The sequence below is a fragment of the Podarcis vaucheri genome (genome assembly GCF_965113315.1).
Source record: "Podarcis vaucheri genome assembly, chromosome: 17".
Lineage (NCBI taxonomy): Eukaryota > Metazoa > Chordata > Lepidosauria > Squamata > Lacertidae > Podarcis > Podarcis vaucheri.
The window spans coordinates 8,878,943-8,894,388 of NC_138755.1; the positions used below are offsets into that span (position 1 = coordinate 8,878,943).

The 15,446-nt window shown below is 49.4% G+C and overlaps 1 protein-coding gene across 1 annotated transcript in view; it reads right to left on the reverse strand.

Moving 5' to 3' along the window:
* The window catches only part of LOC309522327 (venom factor-like), a 69,054-nt gene that overhangs the window by 20,363 nt on the left and 33,245 nt on the right, over positions 1-15,446 (reverse strand). The window contains exons 21-27 of the mRNA XM_082205591.1: positions 9,652-9,864; positions 7,372-7,435; positions 6,030-6,116; positions 5,235-5,438; positions 3,950-4,025; positions 2,130-2,292; positions 1,526-1,621 (exon numbers count right to left, since the gene is read on the reverse strand). Of these exons, the coding sequence (XP_082061717.1) occupies positions 1,526-1,621; positions 2,130-2,292; positions 3,950-4,025; positions 5,235-5,438; positions 6,030-6,116; positions 7,372-7,435; positions 9,652-9,864 (903 nt within the window). The remainder of the gene's footprint in view (positions 1-1,525; positions 1,622-2,129; positions 2,293-3,949; positions 4,026-5,234; positions 5,439-6,029; positions 6,117-7,371; positions 7,436-9,651; positions 9,865-15,446) is intronic.

The window sequence follows — 15,446 nt, forward strand, 5'->3', positions numbered from 1 at the left end:
AGTTCCATCACCAAAACTAAACAGAAAACCATGCTGCCACCCGTCAGTAAGAAACACACATATACACTGAACCTTTTTGGTGATTTTCACCACCACCATCGGGAAGCAGCAGCCTGTGTCACTGTCACTGCAACTTACCTGGATAGAGTTCAAGTAGGGAGGTGACAGCATCTGGGCTGCCACCAGCTCACTGGTGGAAGCACAGGATTGGCTCAAGTGGCATGCCTGAGCAACCTCAACCTCGCTGCTGCCCTGACTAACCCCATCCAGCTAAACTGCAGTGATACTGGAATTGGAAAGACGGTTCTACCTCACCATAAAAGTAAAGGTAAAGGGACCCCTGACCATTAGGTCCAGTCGGGGCCGACTCTGGGGTTGTGGTGCTCATCTCGTTTTATTGGCCAAGGGAGCCGGCGTACAGCTTCCGGGTCATGTGGCCAGCATGACTAAGCCACTTCTGGCGAACCAGAGCAGTGCACAAAAACGCAGTTTACCTTTCCGCTGGAGTGGTACCTATTTATCTACTTGCACTTTGACATGCTTTCGAACTGCTAGGTTGGCAGGAGCAGGGACCGAGCAACGGGAGCTCACCCCGTCGCGGGGATTCGAACCGCCAACCTTCTGACCGGCAAGCCCTAGGCTCTGGGGTTTAACCCACAGTGCCACCTCACCATATTGGCTGCTTATTGACCACTACATCACTGCAAGTGGTCTCCAATTTCTGCTCTCCTTTCAGCTCCCCATCCCCTAAACTGTGAGCTAGTGCTACATGGGGGGAAAGAGCGATTATGCAACTCACTAAAAGGCACCCAAAGCCTTACTGAAATGAAGGCATGATGCAGCACAGGCGTGCTAGTTTAGTCGCTCCCTTGGGTCCCAAAGGCTTTTAAGGTTATGGTTCTGCTTATGACTAGGTTAACAGGGAGGAAGTAGCAAAAAGTGGACAACGTGAGAAAGAACTGAGCATGTGATTATGTTGTAAAAGAGTATTGGGAAATGATATATAATAAATTGGGAAAAAATGTTTTAAAGTACCTTTCCAAAAAAAACCAGAGTCCTTTGTGTTGGGGATAGTTCAGAGGGAAATTTCCATGTGTCAAAAAAGACTATTTCTGTATGCTACTACTGTGGCCTGTGTTTTGTTAGCCCCAAAATGGAAAACAAGCGAGGTCCCAACGAAAGAAGAATGGCAACTTAAACTGATGGAATACGCGCAGCTTGCAGATTTAATTTATAGATTAAGAGAACAAGAAGAATGTACGTTTAAAGAAGACTGGGAAATGTTTATTCAATATATGAGTGAAAATTGTGTTGATTTAAAAACGCTGGTAGCATTAAGATAAATTCAACAGTGTAAATCAGTTTTGATGGGTGTAACAATGGATTACCAAATTGGTTTAGTTCATGTGAAATATGCAGGGATGTATGGTATGCAAAATGAACCATGGAAAGAGAAGAAGGGAAGTCATTGATTTTCAAGGTGACCATACCTTATAATGTCTCTTGCCACTTCAAGGATACTTACATTGACTTGCTCCTTGCAGATGTATTTGGACTCCAGCAATGCAATCAGGACGAAAGCAGTTAATGATGCATCTGTTTCAGCACCCTTATAACCTCCCTAGAAAGAAGCAAAAGGGGGGGGGAGGCAAGAACAATTGAAAGTGTTTGGTTCACACAAACAGATCTCCCACCAAAAACATAGCTCAGAAGTACAGGCAGTTGGGGGTGGTGTGGAGGCAGTGGAAGCAAGCCTGAACGTACCAGAAATTTGACCACCTTAGAAAATTAAGAACCCAACATATTTTAAAAGATGTCTTCCGCTTTCTCCCATCTTTTGCAGATTGCATATCCCCTGAGAAGCTATTTGCCTTGGTGGTTTGCACAACAATAGCACTGCAGAAAAGTAACACAGCAGCCACAGTGGTAGGTAGGGGTGTGTCTCACCACCATGTCCTCTTTGTGAACCCCTCCATAAAGAACCTGGCCTGCAGGAAACTGTCAGTGGAGAAAAGGCTTGAAGGACCACCTGCCTGCAAGACAGTCTATCAACTGATTCTTCTGAATTAGGAACCAGAAAATACATGGATTTATTATCAGAAAGGACAAGCGGCAGAAAGAAAGCGTACCACCATCTCTCCGTGGATCACAGGGGCATCTTCATGAAAAATTCCATCTGGCTTTTGCCTCTCCAGAATTAGCCACTTCACACCTCCACAGACCACCTCGTTGTTAATAGTGTTTACTATTTTGTTAGCCATGGCAAAGACCTTTACGACGTAAGCTGTTAGCCTGCAAAGAATAAGATGCTTCAGCTCAGCCATCTGATCATGAACAGAATAGAGCCTTTTAGCACTGTAAAGACTAGCAAATGTATTGTGGCACAAGCTTTTGTGAATTAGAGTCTACTTCGTCAGATGCAGGGTGTCCTATCCTGCAGTGCAGGTTTAAATACACATGGTATGTGGGGTATTGTAAACAGCGAGGTCAAAAGGAAAGGAAACGCATAAAATCCAGACTGTAATAACTACATTACTATTTTAGTTTTAAAAGGGTTGTTGATAACACAGAGATCCAATCTGCTCTAGGAAAATAGGAATACAGTCATACCTCGGGTTACAGCCGCTTCAGGTTGCATTTTTTCGGGTTGCAGACAGCTGAAACCCGGAAGTACTGGAACGGGTTACTTCCAGGTTTCGGCGGTCATGCATGTGCAGAAGCGCCAAATTGCAACCCGAATGTGCGCAGATGCGGGTTGCGAGCATGCATCCTGCATGGATCACGTTCGCAACCCAAGCGACCACTGTAGTTATTTCTTAAAACATTTCTAGACCACCTTCCAGATGACATCTTAACATAATATAGAATTATAATCTATCATTCATAATATAGAATAACCATCCAACATTCAAATCCGCGGCACAGAATAAAATGCAGCTGACCCAGAACAGAATTAAAAATATAAATATATAACAACATTATGGAATTACCGATAAGCAAAGGCCTGGGAGCACAGGTGTGGTTTTAATAGACACTGAAAGGCCGTTCCATTCATGTGAGGGCTTGCCAAAACTCAGAGGAAAAGTGGTTCCGGAATTAGCAGACCACCACAGAGAGAGCCCTGCCCTTGGTTCCTGTTAACTGAGGTTTCATGGGTGACAGTAAGGAGAGAGATGCCTTCAGGTATCCTAATCCCAAGTTGCGTAGCCCTTTGTAGGTCAAGACCAAAACTCTCAACATGACCCAGAATCTTATTGACAGCCAATGCTAAGAGTAAGGTCCATATTGTAAAGTCCATAAAATAAGACCATACTTCTGAGTAGCATAGATGCTGCGTTTTTCACTAGCTGCAGCTCTGGACCAGAATTAAGGGCAGCCCCATACAGAGTGCATTATAGCAGTCCAACCTTGAAGTTACCTATCCTTGAGTCACAGTGGCAAGGCTGTCCCTGCACAAGTATAGATGTAGCTGTTGTGCTAGCCAAAGTTGGTAAAATAATAATAATAATAATAATAATAATAATAATAATAATAATAATAATAATAATTTGTGTTTCAATGCATACTGGAATGGGAAGTGAAAATTTGGTAGGTTCACATTAAAATTCAAAGTGGACAAATATGTCCCCCACCTCTACCATTGGGGTAGAGCTTTGGAACACTGAGTAGCTGGAAATATGGATGCTGTATTAGGTATTTTTGCCTGAAATATCTGATTGTTCCAATGGTAGGGAGCAGCGAGACAAAAAATGGCACTGCTGGGGGAAAGGGAATTGGCATTTTGGACAAAGCATGCCAAAAGGAGTGAAGAGAAGGAAAAGGTGAAGAGTTAGCTAGCGAGAGCAAGAGAATGAAAATATTAGATGGTCAATAGTATACAAGGGGGAAAAGCTGTTGCAAAGTCTACTGGAGATCTGAAAGTATACAGCCATACGAATACTGCCCTTACCAAGTGCTAGCCTTGCGGTCTTTAAAAGCAGCATAGGAGTGGTCTGCTTTCTTGTACACCATCTGCTGGGCGTAACCTAGAAAGAGAGGAGGAGAAACAGAACTCTGTAATGCTGCTCCAGCTGCTTAGAGGGGTCAGCAAACTTTTTCAGCAGGGGGCCGGTCCACTGTCCCTCAGACCTTGTAGCGGGCAGGACTATACTTTGGGGGTAAAATATATGAACGAATTCCTATGCCCCACAAATAACCCAGAGATGCATTTTAAATAAAAGGACACATTCTACTCATGTAAAAACACGCCGATTCCCAGACCGTCCGCGGGCTGGATTGAGAAGGCGATTGGGCCAGATCCGGCCCCCGGGCCTTAGGTTGCCTATCCATGGTTAGACCAGTTGTGTCCAAACTTTTTTCAAAGAGAGCCAAATTTGATGAAGTGAAAGGCTGACCAAAGGGCCGACCAACGTTGTTGACCTTTTTTTTTAGGATTGCAGTTGTTGAGCTTTTTCATGATCTTACCTCCAAACTTGTTGAGATTTTTTTAGGACTGAAGTTGTTGAGGTTTTTACCCCAGGACATAAACTGCCACAGGGGCCGGATTAAACTGACTGGCGGGCTGGATTAGGCCCCCGAAATGGACTTTGGACATGCCTGGCTTAGACAAATGTATCCAGACAGGCAACTGGCACTCACCCTGAACAGAAATAAACTTTGCTCCATCCCCCTTTTACAGTGGTACCTCAGGTTAAGAACTTAATTTGTTCTGGAGGTCCATTCTTAACCTGAAACTGTTCTTAAACTGAGGTACCACTTTAGCTAATGGTGCCTTCCACTGCCGCCGTGCCGCCACTGCACAATTTCTGTTCTTATCCTGAAGCAAAGTTCTTAACCCGAGGTACTATTTCTGGGTTAGCGGAGTCTGTAACTTGAAGCGTCTGTAACTGAAGTGTCTGTAACCTGAGGTACCACTGTATTTAATTGCTGCACTGCCTCATCTGCTCTTCCTTTGCATATGCCTTTTTCCTTGTGTCCTTTTCAGCTTTCCCTTCTGGTCTCTTTGTAGCTTTGGCAGAACACCAGCTGAGGAACAGGGTTGCTTTGCCCCATCAAGATCTTAACACAGAGCAGAACAGGCACCGCCACTATGAGGCATAGGCAGTTCTGTGGCATTCTTAATCTAGGAGGATTCTGAACTCAATGTTTCTATGGTTGAACAACTCAAGAAGCCATGGACAGACCTTTGCAAGAGCCAGAGGAGGAACAGCTCTGGAGACACCCGATTGTCTTACCTTGCATGATCTGATTGACTGCAACGGAGCGGCGATCCACCCCAAGCTTCTCCCACTGCCCTGTGGTGTCGAGGTAGTGGGTTGCAATAACCGATGGCGTCATGGTGATCATGTTCTGCTCCCCACAGCCAGAGGGCGTTACAATGAGGTGGTTCAGTTTGGTCCCATCAATTGAGTCTTCAATAATCTGAGCCACGGGGTCTCCTGACCACAAAAAGAACAACAGCAGCAAATATGTGAACCCAAGCAGGCAGAAAGCCAGTAGAGACCTTGTAGGGGTTGCAATCTTAGCCTAGCTGGATCCTAAGCACAGACAGCTCTTGCCTCCTTCTTCCAGCTAGTTTTCTTCTCTGTCACCCTTGTCCCTTTGCACCAGGAGCTTGGTATAATTACCATATTTTTTGCACCATAACACTCACTTTTTTCCTCCTAAAAAGTAAGGGGAAATGTCTGTGCGTGTTATGGAGGGAATGCCTACGGGTGGCATGCCTACGGATTTTCCTCCTCTAAAAACTACATGCGTGTTATGGTCGGGTGCGTGTTATAGAGCGAAAAATACGGTAGCTTCCAAGCCTAATTCAAGGTTTATTCCCTTGAAAGCCTTTAAACTTTTGTCCACCTGCCACACTCACTGAGATCAGCAGAGGAGGCCCTGCCTGCTGTATGGATCAATTCAGGCACCGAGGGTATTCCTCGTGCCGGTGGGCTGCTCGCAAAGGTAGAGCAGGGTAGGGTTCTGATCATTCTCATTTCTACAAGCCTAGTCTTCTGCATGTTAAAATAACTGGTTCTTGCCTTGGAGAGAAATTTTGGTCTCAGGCTCTGTGCCGGGAACGATATCACTTAAATCTTTGGCTTGGACCTGTTCTTCCTGGACTCCATCTGAAGAAAGGGAGGAAAAGAAGGAAAATTACGAGACAGAAACATTACAATCATACCTCTTGTTATGCGTTTCAGGTTGCGTCCTGCGGCAACCCAGAAGTAACGGAATGGGTTACTACCGGGTTTCGCCACTCGCACATGTGCATACACTCAGAATGACGTCACGCGCATACGAAGACGCAGCGAATCATGACCTGCAGACGCGTGTTGCGTTCTGCTCATGTTGTGAATGGGGCTCCGGAATGGATTCCGTTCGCAACCAGAGGTACCATTGTATCTGTGGAGGATACCCAAAGGATCAGGAATCCTCACCTTCCCATGTTCCCTCTTATTTTTTCCAAGAATTAGATTGATTAATTGATCTGCTTGTGCATGTGCAGTTATTAACACTCAATGGTTCTACGGAGATTGACACCCTCAAAGAGCATTCCTTCACCCAGAGGAATATGGGACCAGATACTGTAACTCCTAGGTTGCTATGACAGAATTCAAGCTTTTTCATTAACAAACAGCAGATATAAGGAATCTTTGGATCTAGAGTCAATTCTGTTTTCTTGTTTTAATAAATTGGGCAATTGCCCATCATAGTAATACTCATTCTGGGTCACACAGAAATAAGTCCCAGGGTGTTCAGTGTGGCTTGTATACCCTTTGGAAAAGTTACCGGTACTAGTTTTGGTTAAAGGTAAAGGGACCCCGGACCATTAGGTCCAGTCGTGACCGACTCTGGGGTTGCGGCTCATCTCACTTTATTGGCTTCCGGTCATGTGGCCAGGATGACTAAGCTGCTTCTGGCCAACCAGAGCAGTGCACGGAAACGCCGTTCACCTTCCCGCCAGAGCAGTACCTATTTATCTACTTGTACTTTGACATGCTTTCGAACTGCTAGGTTGGCATGAACTAGTTTTGGTTAAGCTATTACAAATATAAGTAGTCTAACTAAAAAGAAACATTTTTTTTTACTTTCATTTTAAAAGTAGTTAGACTACTTGTCTAACTATGTATAAATATTTAAGTTTTTAAAATACATTGGCACTAACTTGAAACTTTAAGAGTTGGGTTAAAATGAAAGTTTAAAAAAAATGTTTAGAAATGTTAATGAATAAATATTTAAGAAGGGGGAAACAGGGGAGGAAGCAGCAGCAGAAAAATATACAATTTAAAGTAAGTCTAGGATTGACTTGGGTTCCAGTCAATCCAGTTTTCCAAGGGTGAAGAAAAAGAAGGAAAAGGGAAGCTGAAGAATGAGTGTTACCGCTGTTCGCTTTAGCTGGATCCAGCACAATGGTAGTCACAAGTTTTCTCTGCATCCCTTCAGGCTGGGGCAAGAAGAAAGAACAGAACAAGTCTCACTGCAAATATTACTTAACATGGCATCAAAGAGCAATTCAAAAAGGCAGCAGGACAGGGCAAACATATGCATCAGATCTAGCTTCTGTTGCAAATGCAGTATGACTCAATCACATGTTTGTGCCTGGATATAACACAGGAATAGGTTCAGGTCAGCCGCATAAATGCCCAGTAGCTAAGGCACTGTAGCAATCCTGGGTTGGGGTCCATAGTCCCTCATCCATAGGCAGCACCAACCTGTCCTTAATGGTGCTTTGCCACCACAGCTGGATAGTCACAGATTCCATTCCGTCAACTCTTAGGTCAGCCCTGATGCCCTAGGAAGCCCACCTGTGTCCTAGCAAGCTGACAGAGCCCACCAGGAGGAGAGAGAGCTCTTTTCAGACCTTGAGGTACTTGTGAAAAGCATCCTCCTCTACAGCAGTAATCTAAATTTGGGAAATCCAAATGGCACGCCGTGCAAAACACCCAGCCACCCACCAATTAACAGTGCATTCAGTGCAGCAGAATTTCATCCTGAGCAAACCCCACAGAAAGTCATGGGATCTGCATTGTTTTGCAAACATTTCCCCACCCCTAGCTATTCAAGTGGAGGTTGCAGTTATCATTAAATACCCTGAATAGCTAAAGTTGTTCCCATTTATGTTCTTAATTAAGTTTATATACCACCCCAAAGGCTCAGTTTTTAGGGTATGAACCATACTCAGTGCTATTCTTCTAGAAAAAGAGGTGCCGGAACTCGCCATGACCACCTCCCTTGTTCTCTTAAAATGGCAATGGTGCCCACCTGAGAGAACTGTGTTTCAGTGAGTTATGGATGATAAAAAAAGCCCCACATACAATGTTTACACTTTCCTACTGAAATTTCGGTTTTCCTAGAGCTAAGGCCTGCCGCCGATAGCAGTGCAAAAATGTTTTCTAAAACAATTACATTCCACTGCGCCATGCAGTGTGCATTTGGCATATCCTAGTTTTCGGATTATATCAGGTTTCCGGGCTTTCATGCCCCCACCTCCTTGTGCCCACCACGATTCTACATAGTGCTTGTCCCATCCCATTTCATTTTTATTGTTGCTCCTTTTTATTCCCAGATGGAACTCACTCTCCTCTCTCGGTAGATGTACCTGGAAGGAAGCTCCTTTGCACTTAGTGATGCCTACTTCTGAGCTATACATGGAAACAACGTTTAGTCAAAGTGCAGCAGTAATCAAATTATGCCAGGGAAATGTGTGGGGGGGAAGAGAAGCAAGCGGATCACATGTTTTTCTTATTTTTGCTGGAAGCAGAGTGTCCCCAGGTTTATGGGCTGATGACAAAGGTTCCATGGGCAGTGAGGTAAGTGTGTTAAATTAGCGGCATGGCACTGAAAAAAGCTAATAACAGAACGTGACAACGCTGAGGAAGAACCATTGATATGGAATTACGTAGGGCTACAAAGAACAAAAACAGGATTTCTCTCCAAAATATCCAGTTAAACTTAAACTGCCCTAGCCAGCCGTACTTCCTTGGATTAAAAAAGAAAAATGCAAATATGCCCTCGTGTGGTCAACTGACAGACGACAGGCATTGGAAAATAGGCGATGGCTTGAATGTACTGCCTAGAACTGAAGAAGCTCATAGCTCATGCACTATGGTGCAAACCAGAGTTCTACTGAATTTCCATGGTGTTCAGATACTATTGTAAAGGTGCAAAAAAGTCTGTAATCACCAACTAGGTAAAGGTAAAGGGACCCCTGACCATTGGGTCCAGTCGTGGCCGACTCTGGGGTTGCGGCGCTCATCTTGTTTTATTGGCCGAGGGAGCCGGCGTACAGCTTCTGGGTCATGTGGCCAGCATGACTAAGCCGCTTCTAGCGAACCAGAGCAGCGCACGGAAACGCTGTTTACCTTCCCGCTGGAGCGGTACCTATTTATCTACTTGCACTTTGACGTGCTTTCGAACTGCTAGGTTGGCAGGAGTATGTTTCCCCAATTATTTTCTCATGTTTAAAGCCATTGTTTCCCATCCTACTGCCTCCCTAAGGTGATCCCTGTTGGCTCAGTCCACAGGCCCATCTAGTCCCAGTAGCCAAACAGATGCATATGAAAGTCTACAAGGAGGACATGAACACAACAGCACTCTCCCCACTTGTGATTCTCAGCAGCTGGTATTCAGAAGCTCTTTTTCACTGGACATATTACATACCACAACTTTCAGCTTCTTCTTCACACCATCAGACACAAACTGTCCCCTGACAGCTGCTTTGACCTCGATGTCATGCAGTCCCAGATGCAGCGGAACAACCACAAATGGCACCGCCCTGGAGGACTGGCCTTTAACAGTGACCTGATGTCGGTATCTTTCCTTGGCAGTGGAGGCGCTGCAGAAGGCTGGGTTGTGTATCAGCTCCACCCGCACCTAGGGAGAAAGAGAAAGGGTGGTGATCCATTACTAGGTCCATTGCCAAGGCAGTGTTCCCTCTTGGATCGGTTCTGTGTCTCCTTTGCTTTCCCCTTGGTGAACCACATTGTTTTCATTATAGGTTCTTTTGTTGCATCATGAATCACCACATTTGTAAAAGGTAAAGGTAAAAGACCCCGGGTGGTTAAGTCCCCTGGGTGATTAAGTCCAGTCAAAGGCAACTATGGGGTTGCCATGCTGATCTCGCTTTCAGGCCAAGGGAGCCGGCGTTTGTCCACAGACAGCTTTCCGGGTATTGTGGCCAGCATGACTAAACCGCTTCTGGCGCAAGAAACACCATGACGGAAGCCAGAGCACACGGAAACACCATTTACCTTCCCGCTGCAGCGGTGCCTGTTTATCTACTTGCACTGGGATGCTTTTGAACTGCTAGTCTGGCAGGATCTGGGGCAGAGCAATGAGAGCCCCTGTTATGGGGATTCGAACCGCCAACCTTCTGATCATCAAGCCCAAGAGGCTCCGTGGTTTAGACCACAGCGCCACCCGCATCTGCTCTACCGTGTTTGTACCACCACTTCACAGCTGGTGCTACAAACACACTTGCCACCAAACTGAATGCTGGATCAGTAAGTGAGTCAGTCCTCCGAGGTCTTGCCAGGAGCGCTGCCTGATGTACAGACATACCACATAAGTGTGATTTTGCATAAGCGCTTGTCAGGGCTGCCACCCAGTCCCAGCTCACATAGGACCACGCTAGCCAGCGTTCACGTTATAAGAGTCTTTATTGGGTTACAGGTTCCATTTCCGAACTGCAATGTGCAGCCCTACGTCTTCTATGTCAGACCGGCGAAGACCCGTCTGAGTCTCCGCCTCTTGCACACCAGCTTAATACCCTAGCCTTGCTCCACCTCCTGCGCCTTTCCCTCCGTCTCTGGGTCCTTCTGCCCCCCGGGGTCTCTTCTTTCCTACTCTCTTCTGACGCGGACCCCCCGGACCCTTCCGCCTCCTTGCGGCGGGCTTTGGGACCTGGCTCACTCTCCGGGCTGCTCACTGCGCCAGCTTCCGCTGCATTTGAACTTGGCGCGCGCGCCCAACTTTCTACCTTCCTCTTGACCGTTTCGTCGCTCCCTGAGGTGGGCGTGACTACTCCTGACTCATGCCCTCCCTCCTGCTGAAAGCCTCCGGAACCCGATGTCTGGTCCCCTTTCTCCCCGCTGCTCCCAGCTGGGCACGTGGGGCCTGATCTCCAGCTGCTGCTCTCTGATCCCTCTCTGCCCCCTTCTTCCTGGGGTGTCCCCCTGCTTTCCCCCCTTGCTCTGACCGCTGGCGCTCCCTTCTGGGAATCCTCGGATTCACTGGACAGGCTCAGTGATCTCGGGTCGTCATCCCCACTCATCCTTCCTTCGTATTCCTCCCCCTCGCTCTCTGTCTCCTCCCTTCTCTGCGTCTCTGCTCCTGAACCCCTGACATCCATCCCCCCGTCGAAGCCCCCCCCTCCCCCCTCCCCGGTTTCAGGTGTGGGTGCTGGGTGCTCCCTCATCACGGGAGTGAATGCCGGATACAGTTCGCTCCCCTTCGCTGGCCGCCAACTGAAGACCTCCGAGTCTTCCTCCTCGCGTTCGTCAACGTTGATCTGCTCCGCTTCCATTTCAGTGCCGCCGTGCTCGAACCCAAGATCCTCTCCGAACACGTCCATGTCAGTCTCTGCGTCGGTCGCTCGACCTGGCATCTCCAGCCACCTCCGGTGCCACTGCTCCTCTGGTCGATCGTCCCACCAATACGAGGTGTCTGATGCCGAACCCTCCGGTGACCCCTCTGGGGAACGGGTGCCCGGTGCGGGTTCCCCGTCCGAGTCGAATCCATGGAACGTGCTGGATGACAGTGTGGGCGTGAACAACCAGTCGTCGAAGAAGCCTGCTGGCATGGGTCTGTGTGGGAAAAGGGCATGAAACTCATCCTTGAGCAGGGGTTCCTCCAAGGCGTAGTCTTTCACCCAGCTATTAGCACTGGCCCGGGTGCCCTCTCTGGCTAGGAGGTATTCTACTCCCTCTTCCCCCCATCTGGAGTCCAAAATCTCAGTGACTTCGTTGATGGGGTCCTGCTGTGGCAATCCCCCCGTCTCCGTCCTCTCCCGGAACGGACTCGGTGCCGTTCCTGGCTCCTGGAATCTGTGAGGTGCCTTGTAGGGAGCGAGCACCGACCTGTGGAACACCGGATGCATTCTGGAACCCTCCGGCAGCACCAGCCGGAAAGCTACCAGATTGATCTGTGCTTCGACTTGGTATGGACCTAGTTGCTTGTGCCCCAACTTCTTCTTGGCTAACGATCTGGTCGGCACTGCGTGGGCTGCCAACCAGACCCAGTCTCCCACTCGGATCTCTTCGCCAACCCGCCTGTGCTTGTCAGCTTGCACCTTGTATGTGTGCTTAGCTAGCTCCAGCTGCCGTTGGAGTTGATCGTGGACCTCCTGCAACTCTGACGCGAAAGCGTCCGCCGTCTGCGGCTCCCCTTCCCCCACTCTCTCCAGTCCCGGGAAGGTTCTGGGATTCCTCCCATTGTTGGCGAAGAACGGCGTCACCCCTGTGGACACGTGCTTCGTGTTGTTGTAGGCGAACTCGGCGAGCGGCAGGTAATCCACCCACGTCGCAGGCTGTTGATTGGCATAGCATCTCAGGTACTGCTGCATGATGGCATTGACCCTCTCCGCTTGCCCGTTGGTCTGCGGGTGTCTTGCTGATGCCAGGTTGATCTTGACGTTCAGAAAACCCATCAGCTTCTGCCAGAAATTCGAGATGAACTGGCGTCCGCGGTCGGACAGTATAGACCGCGGCAGACCGTGCACTTTGAACACGTGATCTATGAACAGTTTGGCAGTTTGTTCCGCCGTGGCCACCTTCGCACACGGGATGAAATGTGCCATCTTGGTGAACAAGTCCACCACCACTAGTACAGCAGTCTTGCCTCTCGAGCTGGGTAGATCCGTGACAAAGTCCAGGGCCACCCTCTCCCACGGTTCAAACGGCGTTTGCAGCGGTTCCAGCAGTCCCGCCGGCGGTTTGTGCACCGCCTTGGCCCTCTGGCAGGTGTCGCACCTCGCAACGTAGTCCGCGACCTCCCCTCTCAGTCTGGGCCACCAGAAATCCCTTGCGACCAACTCCACGGTTTTTTCTGTGCCAAAGTGTCCAGCCGTGGGTGCGTCATGCAACTGTTGCAGTACCTTGGCACGAAGTTCGTCTCCCGGCACGTAGATGGCCCCTTTACGTATGAGCAAGCCGTCTCGTATCTGGAACTCGTCGCTCTTCGCTGTGCCCCTGTGCACCTCGGCCATCTTCGCTTGTGCGAATGAGTCGTCCTGCAACGCCCGCCGCACCGCATCCAGGTCCACTGTAGCCGAAGCGCACGCCCACGCTGTTGGTGCGAAGATGTGCATGGCCGCCGCTGGCGTCACCTCTTCGAGGTATTGTGGTTTTCGGGACAGCGCATCCGCCATGACGTTGGTTTCGCCTGGGACGTACTCTATTCGGAAATCGAAGTCCGCAAAGAACTCTGCCCAACGTATCTGCCTCTGGTTCAGGAACTGCGCCGTGCGCCAGTGCTCCAGATTCTTGTGGTCCGTGCAGACTTGCACTGTGTGCTTGGCGCCGATCAGGAAGTGCCTCCACGCCTTGAACGCAGCATGAATGGCTAGCAACTCTCTGTCCCAGATGGTGTAGTTCTGCTCCGACTTGCTGAGCTTTCTGGAGTAGAACGCTCCCGGCCTCCAGACCCCCTGCAGGTCACGCTGCAGCAGGACAGCTCCCACGGCTCTATCGGACGCGTCCGTCTCTACCCGCATCGGTCTGCTGGGGTCGATATGCAGCAGTTGCTCTTCCGACGCGAAGAGACGCTTGAGCGCTTGAAAGGACTGCTCCGCCTGCTCCGTCCAGATGAACTTCTTTTTCTTGGAGCTGAGCGTGTCCGTAATGGCCGCCGTCTGCATCGCGAACCCCTTGATAAATTTGCGATAGAAGTTGGCAAAGCCCACAAACCGCTGGACCTCCTTCCGGTTGCGCGGGCTCTTCCAATCCAACACCGCGTGAACCTTGGCGCTGTCCATGGCTAGCCCCTTGTCCGACAACTTGTATCCCAGGAAATCCACCTCCGTCGTGTCGAACTGGCACTTCTCCAGCTTGGCGTACAGTCTATGCTGCTGCAGCCTCTTCAGCACCTCCCGAACGTCTTGGTCGTGTGCTTGCTGCGATTCAGAGAAGATCAGGATGTCATCCAAGAAGCAGACGCACTTCTTGTAGAGGAGCCCCGCCAACACGTGATGCATGAAAGCTTGAAAACAGTGGGAACCATTTTGCAATCCAAACGGCATAACTCTGTATTCGTAGGTGCCCAGAGGCGTGAACATGGCTGTCTTCCACTCATCGCCCTCCCTTATGCGGATGAGGTTGTACGCCCCTCTCAGGTCCAACTTGGTGAACACGCGTCCCTTGCGCACCGTCGCTAGGAGGTCGTCAATCCTGGGCATGGGGAAATCAGAGGGCTTGGTCATCTTGTTCAAGAGGCGGAAATCAACTACCAGTCTTTTTTGGGGCGTGTCTTTCTTCTTCATGAAGAAAACAGGGCTGCCCCCCACTGCCTTGGACTCCCGGATGAAACCGCGCTCCAAATTGTGATCTATGAACTGTTTGAGTTCCTGTAGTTCGTCCTCAGACATGGAATACAGCTTCCCTTTCGGCAGCGTCGCCCCTGGTAGGAGGTCAATCTTGCAGTCATACTGCCTGTGAGGGGGTAGCTTGTCCGCCTCCTTCTCGCAGAAGACCTCCAGAAAGTCTGCGTATTTGTGGGGGACCGCTTGCAACGTTCCCCACTGCAGTTGTGATTCCTCCTCCTCTCCCTCCTGTCTGGGCAGGATGCAGTGCTCGGCACAATAAGAAGAGCCGAAGATCAGCTGTCGCTGGTACCAAGCCAGCGTCGGACTGTGCCTGTCCAGCCAACTCATGCCCAAAACAATGGGCGTGTCCGACAGTCGGGTGACATTAAAACTGATGACTTCCCTGTGGTTACCAAGTCGCATCACCATTGGCGGCGTCTGCTTCACCACCTGCCCCCCCAGCAACTCTCTGCCATCCACTGTGACGACTTGCAGGGGCAGAGTGGCAGGCAGTAGCTGTATAGCGTGCTGCTCCACAAAATCCTGCGCTATAAAGTCTGCATTACTTCCAGAGTCCACAGAAAGTGGCACGTCTATAGTGATGCCATTGGGTAGCTGGAGTGATGCGGTGAGCTGCACTACTGGTTTGGGTGGGAGGGGGTCTGTGGGTTGCAAGATCTCTGGGGACTGCTTCACTGATTCGTCTGGCTGGGCCCCAGTGCCTCTGCCTCCAGCCAGACATCTGGGGTTCGCTGTGCTGCGTAGCTGCTTTCACCGTTGCGGAGGCTGCAGTGTGCTTGGAGTTCCTCTGGGGACACTCTCTCGCCATGTGTTGAGGGCTGTCGCAGATGTAACACTTCCGGTTCCCTCTAGGAGGCTTAGTCTTGACTGCTCCCAGTGCTGGGGCTCTGGTAGCCGACTGAGCCCTGGCGCCTCC